Source organism: Phyllostomus hastatus, unplaced genomic scaffold (genome assembly GCF_019186645.2).
Source record: "Phyllostomus hastatus isolate PE091 unplaced genomic scaffold, TTU_PhHast_1.1 phas_contig_40, whole genome shotgun sequence".
Lineage (NCBI taxonomy): Eukaryota > Metazoa > Chordata > Mammalia > Chiroptera > Phyllostomidae > Phyllostomus > Phyllostomus hastatus.
This window is the reverse complement of record NW_025333872.1, coordinates 42203921-42219819: the sequence shown is the minus strand read 5'-3', so window position 1 is coordinate 42219819 and position 15899 is coordinate 42203921. Positions and strand designations below refer to the sequence as shown.

Genomic DNA, 15899 nt, shown 5'->3' with positions numbered 1-15899 from the left:
ACCCTCTTCATTCCCTCCCTTGACCAGCGGAACCACCTACAAGAAAGATTAGAACTCAAGCAGAGGGGAGGAGCAGTGGTTGAGTGACAAACCAGGAGTGTGGGTTTCATGTCATAATGATTCCTGCAGCCCAGATTGCTACAGAGCCTAATGTTTTGTGTGCCAGCCCTACAGCTCCCCAGCAGCCATTGTCCATCTCACATATGGGGCCATTGTGTTGATGGCTGCGGTTTAAATCCTAACAGAGCACAGATGGTGCCTGCATTGTGTCAGCATTAACTCTTCCCCATTGGCAGAGCCCACTGTGGAAACAGGAGAAGGGAGGAGAAATCAGAGCTGTACGTCCCTTTAGCAAAAGGTCTGATTTCCATGTATGCACTTATCCCAACTCACTGTACAGGCTTGGGTCACCCAGTCTCAGCTTCTGTTACGTAGAGTGGTTGGTAAAGGACTTTGATGAAGGAAACTAAAGATTGTAGAAATACTATTATTGCTGCTGTACAAACCATGCCTATAAGGCAAAATCTGTGCTTTGTCATTCTGTGAGGCACCGTAACACCCACTCCCACTGCAAAGGAAAGCTCCCGGCCACCAGAGGAGATGATACACATCATCTTAGATATGTTAGTGTTTGTGCCTCGAAAACCTTTCAAGCGTATTATCTACATTCCCTTGATATGCCCCTGTTTATTTCTACTGTGCAAATGAAAGGGGAAATAGCAAAGTTTTTCAAGTTCTGGAGGTCAGATTACCTTCCCCACTAAAGACCAGTGGTCCTTCCCTGGTGGCCCTGAGTCCTCACAGCTACGGGAGTATTAGTGCAGGGTAAGCCCACCTCCTTCCAGGGGTCAAAAAGAAAATAACATTTTCCATAAGAGATGTGTTATCTGTCAGTTCTTCAGTTTTGATTTCAGATGGAAAATATGACTTAGGTTCTTAAAGAAAAAAAATTCCCTAAGCGGGCAGACAGATGTCTTCAAATATGTGATGGATTGTCATACAAAAGGATTCAAATGGTCTGCTTGCCCGGCAGGCATCACTAGGGTTAGTTCAGTTCAGTTCAACTAATAGTTACTGAGAACCCACAGTGCACCAGGCACGTGCTTTAAACTGAAGGGGCTGGCGGGAGATGAGTATCCTGCTAAACTCATGACACCAATTATTGTGAAGCAAGCAGGTTTAATGGCAATATGAAAGTGTAAAATATTTGGTGACTCACTGGATAAACCAAGGAGAAGGGGAATACAGAAGTAATACTTCTAGTCTCCAATGTCTTCCCATCAATGGGTGAAGCAGAAGAAATTAAAGAACTAAATTGGAGATTATTGCCAAGGTAATAAATAGAATTTCTTAGGTAACCCAAGTAACCTGATGAGCAAAAGGATATCCCACTGAAATGTGGCTGTGAGAAGGAATTTTGTATTGAAATGAAATTGTCAGCCCTGGGAAGAAGAGCAGAGCAGCGGTGTGTGTGCAGAAGCTCTGTAGCAAGTCCAGAAGCATAAGGGCAGGGGCGCTCAGAAGGGTAGTAGAAGGAGAGTGGAAGAAAGAGGAACGGCATTGATATTGGTATAGGAGCTCATTTTGGGTTACACAGAGAGGGCAATTACAGGTTCCGTATTCCTATTGCCATTTACAAAATTAGAGCAAAGGAGAGGCATGATGCAGAACTTCAACTATGTGAATAGCTACCAGAATTCTCTTTAACTGCAATACCTACCTGGGAATGAATGGGACTGATTTGCTTTATTGGTAATTTCACCTTCAAGGAGGTTGACAGTTCAAAGGTAGAGTTGCTATTTTGGTCCTAGTAACAGTGACTAAGTACAGGGAAGTGACAGAAGTACACAGGAGAACATCCTTAGCATCGTGAAAGAGATGTCATCCCTGGCAACCACCACTCTGCTTTCTGCATCTATGAATTTGACTGCTTTAGATGCCTTATGTAAGTGGAATCATACAGTATTTGTCTTTTTGTGGCTGACTTGCCTCACTTAGCATAAGACCTCAAAGTTTATCCATGTTGCAGCACGTGACAGGATTTCTTTCCTTTTGAAAGCTGCACAATATTCCACAGGCGTATATCTGCATTTTTAAATCCACTCATCCATTGAGGGACTTGTGGGCTGCCTCCACTTCTCGGCTACCGTGAATAGCGCCACTGGGAACACGAGTGCATATATATATCTCTTCCAGGCCCTGCTTTGATTCTTTTGAATATATAACCAAAGGGTGCATTGCCTCATCTCATGGTAGTTCTATTTTTAATTTTCTGAGGAATGTCCACATTGTTCCTCTATAGTAATTGCACCATTTTACAGCCCCACCAACAGTGCAAGGGCTTCTAATTTCTGCACGTCCTTGCCAGCACTTACTGTTCATTTTTATAGTAGCCATCCTAATCGGGTGATGTCTCATTGTGATTTTAATTCGTAGTTCTCTGATGATTATTCATGTTGAGCATCTCTTCATATGCTTGTCAGCTATTTTATATCCTTTTTAGAGAAAAATATAATTCCACTCAATACTTTGCCAATTGTTTGGTTACTTGCTATTTTTGTTGTTGAATTGTAGGAGTTCTATATATATTCTGGGTATTAGCCCCTTATCAGATAAATGATTTGAAAGTGTTTTCTCCTATTCCCCAGTTGCCTTTTCACTCTGTCAAGTCCTTTGGTGCCCATAAGTTTGTGAGTTCGATGGAGGGACACTCGTCTGTTTTCCCTTTTGCGGCCTGTGCTTTGGTGTCATATCTGTGAAATCATTGCCAGGTCTGGTCTCATAAAGCTTTTCTTGTGTCCATCAGATGAAAAAGTGAGAAAAACTTTTACAAAAAAGTCGAAATCTTAGATAGAGGAACAAAAGGAAAACGTCTAAGCAGCCCATCTGGATGAAGTAAAGCCCCCAAACTACAGGGTAGAAGGAGACGTGACTAGAGTACTGTTTGTTAGGGTCCGTATCTTTGAGGAATCGTGGGCTCCAGGGAAGCATCGGAAGTCTGCACATCAGAAAAGAGCATCATAGTTTTCAAAAACAAGGAAGAAAGTGAATCTTAAAAGTTTGAAGAGCGATTTGTATAACCTGGATAATTAGTTAAGTATATACTCTTGGATCAAAAAATCATTTTTGCAAGTTTACAATGGTTTATCAGTAGCACGTGCTGAAAGAAAAGCTTAGGGATGTTAATTCACAGCACCATGAGTAATAAGTAACAATTAAATAAATCTTGGTTGGCATTCCTAGAAAATAGGAACTAAAGGGAGGCAGGTAATAGTTCTGTCCTCTGTCCCAATGCTTGGAACATTTACTCAGTCCACATTTCCTGCTGGGGAAGTATTCAAGCTCAAAATGGTTCGGTCTCAGGGGTGGGAATTTTTGGCTTGATGTGAAGAACCATTAGGAGGTTCTGATGAGGGGCTGAACTTGTCATCACTAGAGACCTTAAACATGTTTTGTGTTTCTGGTGGAAGGTCAAGTGGTTGATGGTTGGTTTGAAATGAGTAGAGGGATTGAGGAGGTAAAGTCAAACCTTGACTCGAGAAAATTCTGGTCTGGGAAGATCACTGGTTTCCTGAATAGGGAGAGGGTCATTTAAAATGGAAATTAGGTAATTTTTTTCAATCTCTTGAAAAATAATTTTCTGTTGGAGGCAGTTTTTCAAATGAAACTGTAAATCTAGATGCAGGTTTTACTACTTTCTTACTGGTGAGTGGGATGCTTTTCACTTTCATTTTACACCGAAAAATGTAAAAAGTTACTACCACTTATACCTATTTTAGGATCTACACTTATACCGAAATTGAGTTTTTAAAAATTATTCCATGAAGTTCATTATATAATCTTTCAGAAGGGAGGTTTTCTACCTTTCATTGCATGCTTTTAGAGTAAATATGAATACAGCACCTTACACTGGTGTCATGCGTATGGCTTCTGCCCATCACTTACCTGGAAAATATAACCATCTGTACCTGACTGAGAAAATAACTTAGGCCACAGATGAAGGAGGTGAGAAGAGGGTTAAAAACCACCCAGTTGAAATGAAGATTCCACGGGGTCATGGTGTGGCTAGTTCTCAGGAAAGATAACGAATCTTGGCTTCCCCTTTGCTGTTCTCATCGGCCTTGAGACAACCAAAGAAGTACCTCAGAAGCAGCTCGAGCAGTTCTGTAGCCCCACGACAGTTCTGAGCTGACACGGAGAGGGGACACATGACATTCCCTCAAAACAGCTTTATCAAGCCACCCCTGTAATTGGGAACAAACATTGGTGCCACATGGCTGCCCAGGAGAAAGGCATTTCTGCTTTGATGTCTTCTAGATAGATCCTAAGGGCTGATGCTGAGCTGATCCTGCTAATTTATCAAATTCCTAGGTGATAAAAGGGCTTCCTGGGATTTGCAGGGCAAGAGAGGGGCTTAGCAATCATCTTCACTCTTCAAGAGGAATCCAGGCACTGATTCTGAACACTGGAAATGGTGAGAGAATCAAGCATGAGATTCGCCCTTCTTCGTACCCAGGGAAGTACCACTTCCAGTTGGCCAGACTCCTTTGGATAGAGCTATATAAAACTGAATATTTTAGAGAGTGTAATAAAACTCACAGTGATGTCTTTCCATATGAAATGCCATTTCTTTTCTGGTTCACTTCAGAAAAACAGCAACAGACAGGAAGGAGGGGAGCAGTCAGAAAACTGGAGGTAAGCCCTGGCTGACCAGCTGTGTGACTTTGGGAAAATCCCGTCACCTTTCTGGACTTTGTGGGCTTCACCTTTTTTGGCATCCTTGATTGAAAAATGGATGAGGATTGAGTCAGGGAAACAGAAACCATGCCAGGTGTTTCAAGCAGAGGGGATATAAAACAGGGAATTGGTTACACAGGTGTTGGAAGACTGGAAGAACAGAAAGGGGAAGAAGAATTAACCAGTGATTAATGGCTGCAGGAAGCAGCTACCACTGCTGGGGCAGGAGGGGACAGAGGGGCCCTGTGGGCATGGAGGGAGGGGCTGATGCCTCAGGAGCTGTACCTGTGCAGGAGACAGCCCCTTCCAGACGCTCCAGCACCAAATTGGGGTTCCACAACACAAAAGAAATAAAGGAGGAAACAGAAGGAACCAGAGCTGCTCCTTTCCTCTCATCTTCAGATCTCCTCCCATCAGTGCCCCCGAATGGCAGAATCCAGTAACAAGTCAGCCAGCAGAGGAGCCACGGAACCGCAGTGTTTAAACTCCCAGCCCCAGCATTACAAGAGGAAGCATAAGAAGATCGGACATGAGGCCGAGAGACAATAGCAAAGAAGCAGTTTATGAGTTTATAGTGTCAGGCTAAAATTAGATTAAGTGATAGAATATAAAGTTAGTTGCTGGTCAGAGCTATTTAGATTTTCCTGTTTGTATTAAAGTAATGCTATTTTAGTACATAGAGATGGGTGGATAGATAGATTTTGTTCTAACTGAAACAATTTTGGAATAATTTTAGTTTTTTCAATTAAAAAAATCTATATTTAGTTCATAACTTGTAAGAAACTGCAAGATGTACACTCTGAAAACCTTTGTGACGGGAAAAATGACAGCGAAAACATGAGCTATTGTAGGACCCTTCCTACAGTGATCCGAGGCGTGAATTTCAGGGAATCTCGAGTCATGCCTCTTGATCATGAGGACTCAAGTCAGGTCTCTGCTTAACCTACCCGGTTTTCTTTTTTGTTAACCAGTCCAATCCAAAAGTACCTCAGTGGGCTGACTGTGAATTTCAGTTGAAGATACCCATGGTCCTGCCACTCACCACCGACCTGCACTGCTGGCTAGCCTTCGGAGTTCGATTCAAATGGAGCGGTTCCACTGTTTGACCTCTGCCCTAAGATGCCATCACCCCCACTGAAACCAGGGAGCCCATTTCAACTGCAGAGGATAGGCAGCACGTGCACACGTGTGTGTGTGTGTGTGTGTGTGTGTGTGTGTGTGTGTGTGTAAAGAGCCAGACCTGTGAGCATATGACATGTGCCATTTCTCAGGGACCCACATTGACTTATCTACACATAAATCAACTTGAATGTTGATTTAGTTTTTCTGCTGTTACTTTAGGAAAGGAAACAAGATAGTTTTTTCTTGCTCTATCTTTAAAAATGTTAAAATGACCAGAAGTTTTGTTGAAATAGTGAAATTAATTTAACAAATATATTCTGAGCATAGTATGCTTGTATAGCATGATGCTTTGGGGCAAAAAGTGTGATAATATGGGTATAAATTATAGGAAATTCAGATTAGAAATGATAGCTGGCTGCTAATTCAGTCGTCATCCTACAGAAGGAAGTGCAGTGCAGTGGGGCTGAGAAGGAAGAGTGAGTTGTCACCAGTGTTTTCTTTATGTGACAAGTGCCTTGCTGTGCAAAAATAAACCCAGAGGGCTGCTCAGTGGCCAGTGTTTTCAAAAGCCCATCAGCATAGCTTTCCCCCTGGCTGGTGTGGCTCAGTGCATTGAGTGCCAGTCTGCAAACCAAAGGGTCACTGGTTCAATTCCCAGTCAGGACACATGCCTGGGTTGCAGACCAGGTTCCCAGTAGGGGGCCTGTGAGAGGCAACCACACACTGATGTTTCTCTTCCTCTCTTTTCTCCCTTCCTTCCCCTCTGTCTAAAAATAAATAAATAAAATCCTTTTAAAAATAAAAAATTATGTTGTAAAAAAAAAAGAACCCAACAGCATAGCTTTGTTTCCTTCATCTTCCCAGCTCCTGCAGGGTAGAAGAGATCCAGCTTCATCGGGGACATGTGTGTGGTGTTGCTGAGGGTAAAAGTTCCATGTTTTGTAAGGATGTAATTAAGGGATCTTGAGAAGTGTGCCTCCCCTCTCCTAGTGAGCAGTCACCAGATCTCCTGATTTGTCCAATCAGCCTTCTGCAGATGGCTCACTGCTCCAACCGCATGAATACACTGCCAGAACCAACTGAGGAGCTCTTAATCACATGGCTTAAGAAGGGAACGCTATTCCCGGTCTCATAAAAATGCTCAAACCCTCCTTTCAATACATCTGAAAGCCAACTGCCTGATTCGTGTGATAGTCCAGAAGGATGGAGCTTAGAAAGTCCCAATCATAAGTTCTGTCCAGCAGCACACTGGGCACCTTCTGAGAGTGAGCATCCCAGTTCTGCCTACAGCACCCAAATGTGCTGTCTGCCAGTTAAGTTCTCATCAGTCCATCCTCCTCACATCAACGGCATAGAGATGATACATCAGAACCCAAGGGAGTATCACATTAGGGTCATAGTTTCAGTGGGTCACATTTTCAACACATTATCAGTATGTAGACTCATACCGTCATGTGTGACTGGTAATCTGACCTGATATCTTTCAGGCCTGAAACCAGAAGGTCGGTGCCACTTGCTTTGTATGTGCCCACTCCTAGATGAGGTCATTGCCACCTTGGGAGCAACCAAGAGCAAACAGGGTGTTACTTCTGACCTGTCCCAGGCGTAGTCCCACATGGCACACTCCTTTCTGCCCACGATGTGTGCTTCAGCCTCCTCTAGATCACCTCAAGGAACCAGGTAGTCATGTGTTTAAGCGTGATGAAAAAATATTCTTCACAATGATCCATCCAAAAATCTTCATTCAAAATGCAAGGCTGTTATCCCAAGTTGTCACTGATATTGTATTTTGTGTTTGTTTATCATGCCCTTAGGCCATTCCTGACCAGTGGGTTTAGCCTAGATATGTCGGCTTCCCTCAGAGCGGTGGAACTCAGTTCCATTAACATCAGTGAGATGAAATTGGTGTGCTATTTCTAGTCACTGCATTCCACTTTAACTTCGTGATCATTACCTTTTTAAATGACATTTTTATGGGTCATTAGTTTTGTGTGAGATTCTCCACCACCCACCTCCTCTTATTTTTTCCCATTATGAGAGCCTTACTTGCTAAAAACAGAAAGTAAATAACAATGCTGACTTGTGGTCACAGTTTCATAAACATATAGCTTATAGCTTCGCATTGGTGCCTGGATATTTGTTTGTCGAGTACAATGAGTGAATTTAAAGATTCCTGAAAATGTAAAGACAGTGTAGCCCACTCAAGATGGAGCTCAACCGATATTAAGAAAGCCTCTGCCTGTTTTAACACTGACCTGGAGGTGTGACGGGCACTTGCTTTCTGTTTTGTGCATTTGGAGGTATTACAGCTGTCCTGAAGTACACCAGAGACCCCTGGTAGGGGGTTCCTGGGAGGGACACCTGTGGCAGTTCAGAAGGTACCCATGGTATCAAAGCAACTCTTGCCCCAGAGCAGACAGAGACGGGGGAATTCACCACACTCCAGGTGTCCTGCTTATGAGTGTTCAAGGGATTCCACCCCCAGACCTCAGCAGTTTCCTCTTCTCCTGAACTGGCCTGGATTTCTCAGTTGGCAATTTATTATGTAATTTTGTGAGCACCCTTCCATCATTGACTTACATTATGACTTAATAGCTAACATTTCATTGTTTAATACCTCTTCTACAAAGCTGAATTGCAGGTTTCTTGAACATAAGCCTGAGCATTAGCCATTCCTTAGAGCATTAGGATTGAAACCCCAGTTCTGTGACCTTGGATGAATTCCCTCCTCTTTCTGTCACTTCTGTGGTCTGTAAAATAAGGGCAATTATGCCTGTCATGCAGGACATTGCGAGAACCACATAGCACGGTGCTGGGCCCCAGGAGGTGCTTGGTGAATAACTCACTCACTAGATAGAGCCCTGCACACAAAAGCTGAGCAACTGGACATTACAAAGCAGGATTAAACTCATGTGGGGAAGAGCTAGTCATGACTCTCAAAATTTCTTGGTGAGAGCAGCACCACATCCTCTGACCTTGGGCTTGAAGGACAGTTTACAACCCTGTTTTTATTCATGACTCTTTCATGACCATCTGATGATCATTTCGAGCTCATCATGTCTCCTGAGTCCAAGAGGATGGTGATTTGATTTGGGGTATGGATACTGTGCCCATTGGCATCCTCAGTCCTACATGCACATTTAGTGTCAGCTCTTACATGAGTGGAGAAGCTTTCTCCAGCTCCTTGCAGCAATGTGGCAAGTGGTGATGCCCAGGCCTGATCCAGTGATCCCCATGGGTATCTCTGGCTTATTTAAGAAATGTCTTTAAAAGTAACCACAATGGGACACAGTGGTGGGGACTACTGAGACCAAGAGCATTAAAATAAAAAAGAAATGGCCCTGGCTGGTGTAGCTCAGTGCACTGAGCGCAGGCCTGTGAACCAAAAGGTCGCAGTTTGATTCCCAGTCAGGGCACATGCCTGGGTTGCAGGCCAGGCCCGTAACAGGGGGTGCATGAGAGGCAACCACAAACTGATGTTCCCTCTCTCTCCTTCCCTTCTCTCTCAAAAATAAATAAATAAACTCTTTTAAAAAATAAAAAAGAGCGCGGGCTGTGAACCAAAGTGTCACAGGTTCAATTCCCAGTCAGGGTACATGCCTGGGTTGCAGGCCATAACCCCCAGCAACCACACATTGGTGTTTCTCTCTCTCTCTCTCTTTCTCCCTCCCTTCCCTCTCTAAAAAAATAAATAAATAAATAAAATTTTAAAAAAATAATTAAAAATTTTAAAAAGAAATAGTGATGAGAGTATGAGGAGGTCTGTACAGAAAACATAAATAGCAATGAGATGAGTTCCCCCCATTTCCCATATAGTGAACACATCTGCCAAAACTCAAAATGTGTATTAGCCACTCAGCCACTGGCAGATTGCCGAAGAGCAGAGCAGAAGATGCTAACTTATGCTACCTTGATGCTGCCATCCCTGTCTTTGTGGTGGGCTATGTTACAATGAAGAAATGGGTCCTGTGGCATTCTCATCACCTTCTTTGGTTACTTACAAATACGCACTTTCTTGCCTTGCATCCCTTTTAAAGGTTCCTGAGAGAAATGTCCATAAGACGGAAATAGTAAGTACTACATTTGTTGAAATTATTATGATGTCAGCTTAGTAGGCCACAAGAGTGTAGATTAGATGAGCTCCCTTTTAATACTACTATGAGGGAACTGAACAATAAGGACTGTTGCTTGCCTTGGATTGGTTGATTGGGTTGGCATGTTGGCTTACACAATGCCTCACTCCGAAGTAATTTAAAACAACACTTACCAAACACTGTTGTCACCTTCTATACACTGTAATTGTAGGTGAGAGGCACAGTTAGACTTATGACATAGTCAGTAATATCCAAGCTCTTCTCAGGCATTTACCATGTTAGACCCCAGCTGGATGCAGAGTAGTTACAATGAGAAATTAAACAGTCCCTGATCCGAAGGACCTTGCTGTCTTATGGTAGAAATGGACCCGACCAAGTGTAACGACAGTGAGATGGCAATGATTGCCCGTGTACAACTCCAGTGCGGGTCTGACTGTGATGGTTTTGTTGTATTTCTTTTTTTATCCAAATATCTCAGGACTCATTAACTGACAGAACTTTTTTAGTTGAAATTTTATTTAAGTACTTCAGAATTCTTTTTTATCCTTTAAATATATTTTTTTACTATGCTATTACAGTTGTCCCTTTTTTCTCCCTTTTATTCCTCTCCTCCCTACACACTCTCCCACCCTCCATTCCCCTCCCCCACACCTTAGTTCGTGTCCATGAATCGTACATATAAGTTTTCTGGCTTCTCCACTTCCTATATCACTCTTAACCTCCCTTGTCTATTTTGGACATACCATTTATGCTGCTTATTCCCTGTACCTTTTCCTCCATTCTACCTCCTCCCCATACCCACTGATAACCCTCCATGTGATCTCCATTTCTGTGAATCTGTTTCTGTTCTAGTTGCTTGCTTAGTTTGTTTTTGTTTTTTAGGTTCAGTTGTTGATGTGAGTTTGTTGTCATTTTACTGTTCATAGTTTTGATCTTCTTTTTCTTAGATACGTGCATTTAACATTTTATAAAATAAGGGCTTGGTGATGATGAACTCCTTTAACTTGACCTTATCTGGGAAGCACCTTATCTGCCCTTACATTCTAAATGATAGCTTTGCTGGATAGAGTAATCTTGGATCTAGGTCCTTGCCTTTCATGCCTTTGAATACTTCTTCCCAGCCCCTTCTTGCATGATAAGTTTCTTTTGAGAAATCAGCTGACAGTCTTATGGGAACTCTTTTGTAAGTAACTATCTCCTTTTCTCTTGCTGCTTTTAAGATTCTCTGCCTATTTTTAATCTTGGGTAATGTAATTATGATGTGCCTTGGTGTGTGCTTCCTTGGGTCCAACTTCTTTGGGGCTCTCTGAGCTGCCTGGACTTCCTAGCAGTCTATTTCCTTCGCTATATTAGGAAAGATCTTCTTCGTTATGTTTTCAAATAAGTTTTCAATGTCTTGCTCATCTTCTTCTTCTGGCACCCCTATGATTCAGATATTGGAACATTTAAAGTTGTTCTGGAGGTTCCTAAGCCTCTGCTCATTTTTTTAATTCTTATTTCTTCATTCTGTTCTGGTTGAATGTTTATTTCTTCCTTCTGCTCCAAATTGTTGATTTGAGTCCCAGTTTTCTCCCCTCACAATTGGTTCCTTGTACATTTTCCTTGATTTTACTTTGCAGAGCCTTCACATTTTCCTCTATTTTGCAACCATACTCAGCCATTTCTGTGAGCATCCTGAATAGCAACGTTTTGAACTCTGCATCTGATAGGTTAGCTATCTCTTCATCACTTAGTTGTATTTTTTCTGGAGCTTTGATCTGTTCTTTCATTTGGGCCATTTTTTTTGTCTTGGCATACCTGTTACATAGTGAGGGACAGAGCCTTCATTCACCAGGACAGACAACCCACATTGCTGCTTTGTGGCTGATGAATGTCAGGGAGCCGTCCAAGAGGGAACAGTGCTACCTGCTCTGCTCTTGGCTGGCTTTCAGTCACTTCTCCCACTTCCCACAAGCAAATTGGGCCCTTCTGGTGCTGATTCCTGGGTAGGTGGGTTTGTGTACATTCTAGGACCCTGTGGGTCTCTTCAATGAACTCTCCTGTGAGGCTGGGAGTTTCTCCCACCACCACAATACCCACAGGTTTTTACAGTCAGAGGTTTTGAGGCTTTATTTCCCCACTCTGGAACTCTGGGTTGCGCTGTCTGTCTCACTCCCCAGTTGTCCCTCTGTGTTTATCCACACACAAATGTGGAACTGCCCAGTTGTCCAGACACTGCCTTGCTGCATGTGTCCTCTCCACCATGGCTACCCATCTCACCCCTCCTACCAGTCCAGATGAATGTTTCTTCTTTAACTCCTTGGTGCTGAACTTCCATACAATTCGATTTTCTGACAGTTCTGGTTATTTTTTGTTTTTAAATTTGTTGTTGTCCTTCTTTTGGTTGTGTGAGGCGGCAGAGTATATCTACCTGCACCTCCATCTTGGCCGGAAGTCTAGTACTTCAAAATTCTTAACTATTAAAATCCCATTCAGTTACATATCTAAGAAATGTCTCTTACTAAAAAGAATGCAACAATTTGAAATCAGTGCTGCCCTGGAGAACCACGATATTTCCTCACTCTGGCAATGGAGGCTGAGAAGATGGTGTCATTCCTTCTTCCTGGGAAGTTTGGAGAGGGCTCCCAGAGAAGCTGACGTCCAAGTTGAACCATGAACAGCAGATATCAGTCCTCAAAACAGTTTTGGGTCTGTGTGCTGTGGTGAATTTAATACATGTGGTATGTCAGACACAACGCCTCCCAGTTCATCTTGCTCTACACTTACTCCTCTAGGAAAGATTTTTAAATCACTTGTACAATAGCTTCCAGCAAGGACCCCATGATTATTGCTTTTTTTTTAACCTGATTTCTAATTTATAGACCTGCCTCCCCTCCCTATGGGGTCATCAGTGCTTGCAAAAACCTAGAGGATGCGTGGTTTTGCATAGAGAGTAAGGAAGCCTGCCCCAAACACCAGCAAGTTTAATCCACTTCCATCAGAAAAAAACAACTGGCCTTAGGCAACGTATTTCTAATTGTCTAAGTTATTCTCTCTGTGTGTACACGCGTATGCACAAGCTGTGCATAAATAGCACATTTCCAATCTGTGTGAAATATAATGGATGAGCAGCACATGACAGTAGGCTTAGCCCCTGAAGATTTACCAGGAAAGAAGACAGCTGCATGGCAAAGCTGCTGCTTATAATTAGGGAAGGACTAGCCCGTGTCCTGTGCCACTCAGCGGCTTCAACTATTCAAATGACAGCCAGTTTGTTTAGGTCTGTAACCCCCATTCTTTATGGGTGCAGCATTAATTTCTTCTTGAGAACACTGCTTTGGATTGTCATCATCTCTGGTGTCATTGTAAGATCAGGGATGACATGATAATTGAAAAATCCCAACTAGAAACCATGATGAATGAGCAAAATAGGAGTTGCTTTTAACATCTCTTTTTAACTTTTAGGTGATGGAAAAAAACTATTTTTAAACCCTACAGGCTTTCAGTTTTTAACAGTCGTATTGCCAGTTACGCGGTTCACAAGAAAACTATACTGCTTTCTTGGGCTCCGGGGAGCTGCAGGAAGTGTCTCAGCACTCCTGATGCAGAATGGCTCTCAATAGCACTGATTGGGAGGGAAATTAATAGGCATCCCATTGTTACCGTGCATTTTTGCCAGGATATTTCATTAATGTAAACACTGAGCCCTTTGTCATCTTGTTTAGCCACTTGACCCTGGTGATTTTCAATTCTGTGTGTCCCTGATGAAATCAAGCAGTGGCATGCATGAGACAGGCACTAATTATGGAAGCAGAGTCATTGCTGACCCAGTACTGATTAAACTGATCCTCTGCTGTCTTTGTTCTGGGACATTAGCACTGTCTGGTTATCTTGCTTCAGTTGAGGGATTCAGGACAATAGCGGTGCTGATGGTAACTTCATGGCAATTTCCCTGTTTGTTTTGCAGGTCACAGCCAGGGGCTTTGGGCCACTGTTGCAGTTTGCCTACACCGCCAAGCTGTTACTCAGCAGAGAAAACATCCGCGAGGTCATTCGCTGTGCCGAGTTCCTGCGCATGCACAACCTGGAGGACTCCTGCTTCAGCTTCCTGCAGACCCAGCTCCTGAACAGCGAGGATGGCCTGTTCGTGTGCCGGAAGGACTCGGCTTGCCCGCGCCCGCGCGAGGACCATGAGAACTCCGCGGGAGAGGAGGAGGAGGAAGAGGAGGAGACGATGGATTCAGAGACAGCTAAGATGGCCTGCCCCAGGGACCAGACGCTTCCACACCCCATCAGCTTCGAGGCCACTACCATCCCAGTAGCACAGAAGGAGGAAGCTTTGCTTCCCGAGTCAGATGGGCCTACGGACACGAAGGAGAGCTCCGAAAAGGATGCGTTAACACAGTACCCCCGATACAAGAAATACCAGCTTGCATGTACCAAGAATGTCTACAATGCATCATCCCACAGTACCTCAGGTTTTGCAAGCACATTCAGTGAAGATAACTCCGGCAACAGCCTCAAGCCGGCGCTAGCCATGGGGCAGATTAAAAGTGAGCCGCCCAGTGAAGAGAATGAGGAAGAGAGCATCACGCTCTGCTTGTCCGGAGACGAGCCTGACATCAAGGACCGAGCAGGGGATGTGGAAATGGACCCGAAGCAGCCCAGCCCCGCGCCCGCCCCTGCCCCCCATCCCGGGGTCGCCTTCCTGGAGAGATCCAGGAGTGTGTCCTCTCCCTCCTGCCTAAGGTCTCTATTCAGCATAACAAAAAGTGCGGAGTTGCCTGGCCTGCCCAGTACATCTCAGCAGCACTATGCCAGGAGTTCTGCATGCCCTTTCGACAAGGGCATCACTCAGGGTGACCTTAAAACAGACTACGCCCCTTTCACGGGGAATTATGGACAGGCCCATGTGGGCCAGAAGGATACGTCCAACTTCACAATGGGGTCGCCCCTCAAGGGCCCTGGGGTGGAGGCTCTCTGTAAACAAGAAGGAGAAGTGGACCGGAGAAGTGTGATCTTCTCCTCGAGCACTTGTGACCAAGTGAGCACTTCGGTGCATTCGTATTCTGGGGTAAGCAGTTTGGACAAAGACCTCTCTGAGCCGGTGCCAAAGGGTCTGTGGGTGGGGGCTGTCCAGTCCCTGCCAAGCTCACAGGCCTACTCCCACGGTGGGCTGATGGCTGACCACTTGCCAGGAAGGATGCGATCCAACACTAGCTGCCCGGTGCCAATCAAGGTCTGCCCTCGGTCGCCCCCCCTGGAGACCAGGACCAGGACTTCCAGCTCGTGCTCCTCCTATTCCTACGCAGAGGACGGGAGTGGGGGCTCGCCCTGCAGCCTCCCTCTCTGCGACTTCTCCTCCTCACCCTGTTCCCAGGGAGCCAGATTCCTTGCCACAGAACATCAGGAACCAGGCCTGATGGGAGATGGAATGTACAACCAAGTCCGACCCCAAATTAAATGTGAGCAGTCTTACGGAACCAACTCCAGTGACGAGTCCGGATCGTTCTCGGAAGCAGACAGTGAGTCGTGTCCTGTGCAGGACAGGGGCCAGGAGGTAGGGAACCCGCATAAATTCAAGCATGTCATCCACTCCCCCAGTCCTTTATCTGGACTTTCCCTGCCTCCCTCGCCACCACTCACACATGGTTTATTTGCCAAGATTAAAGGTTACAGTAAAGGGACTGCCTCCCCTGTTCACGGAGGCAGGATGCTTTAAGGTGATTGCAAATTAACCACTTTTGTCCTAGAAAGCATTTGAGGTTTGATCTAGATGTAATACTCAACTAGCAGAGACAAGCAGCTTGCTGAAAAAGTATCCTGTGTGGAAGCATGCTCAGGTGCTTCAGACACTCCTGCTCCTCCCCGTCTTCTCCTCCTGCATCTGCTATGAAAGGGGGCTGTACTTGTCACCTCTGTCCTTGCTGCTCACCCCTTCAGTGTAAAGGGAAACAGAAACACTTT

The 15899-nt window shown here is 44.4% G+C and overlaps 1 protein-coding gene across 9 annotated transcripts in view; it reads left to right on the top strand.

Annotated features, from left to right (window-relative positions):
• BACH2 (BTB domain and CNC homolog 2) overlaps positions 1-15899 on the top strand; it is a 332177-nt gene that overhangs the window by 295854 nt on the left and 20424 nt on the right. For 8 of the 9 annotated variants that reach the window (XM_045843206.1, XM_045843205.1, XM_045843208.1 and 5 more), the window contains one exon: positions 13900-15492. In XM_045843206.1, the coding sequence (XP_045699162.1) occupies positions 13900-15492 (1593 nt within the window). The remainder of the gene's footprint in view (positions 1-13899; positions 15493-15899) is intronic. The other variant, XM_045843214.1, reaches the window with a different exon arrangement.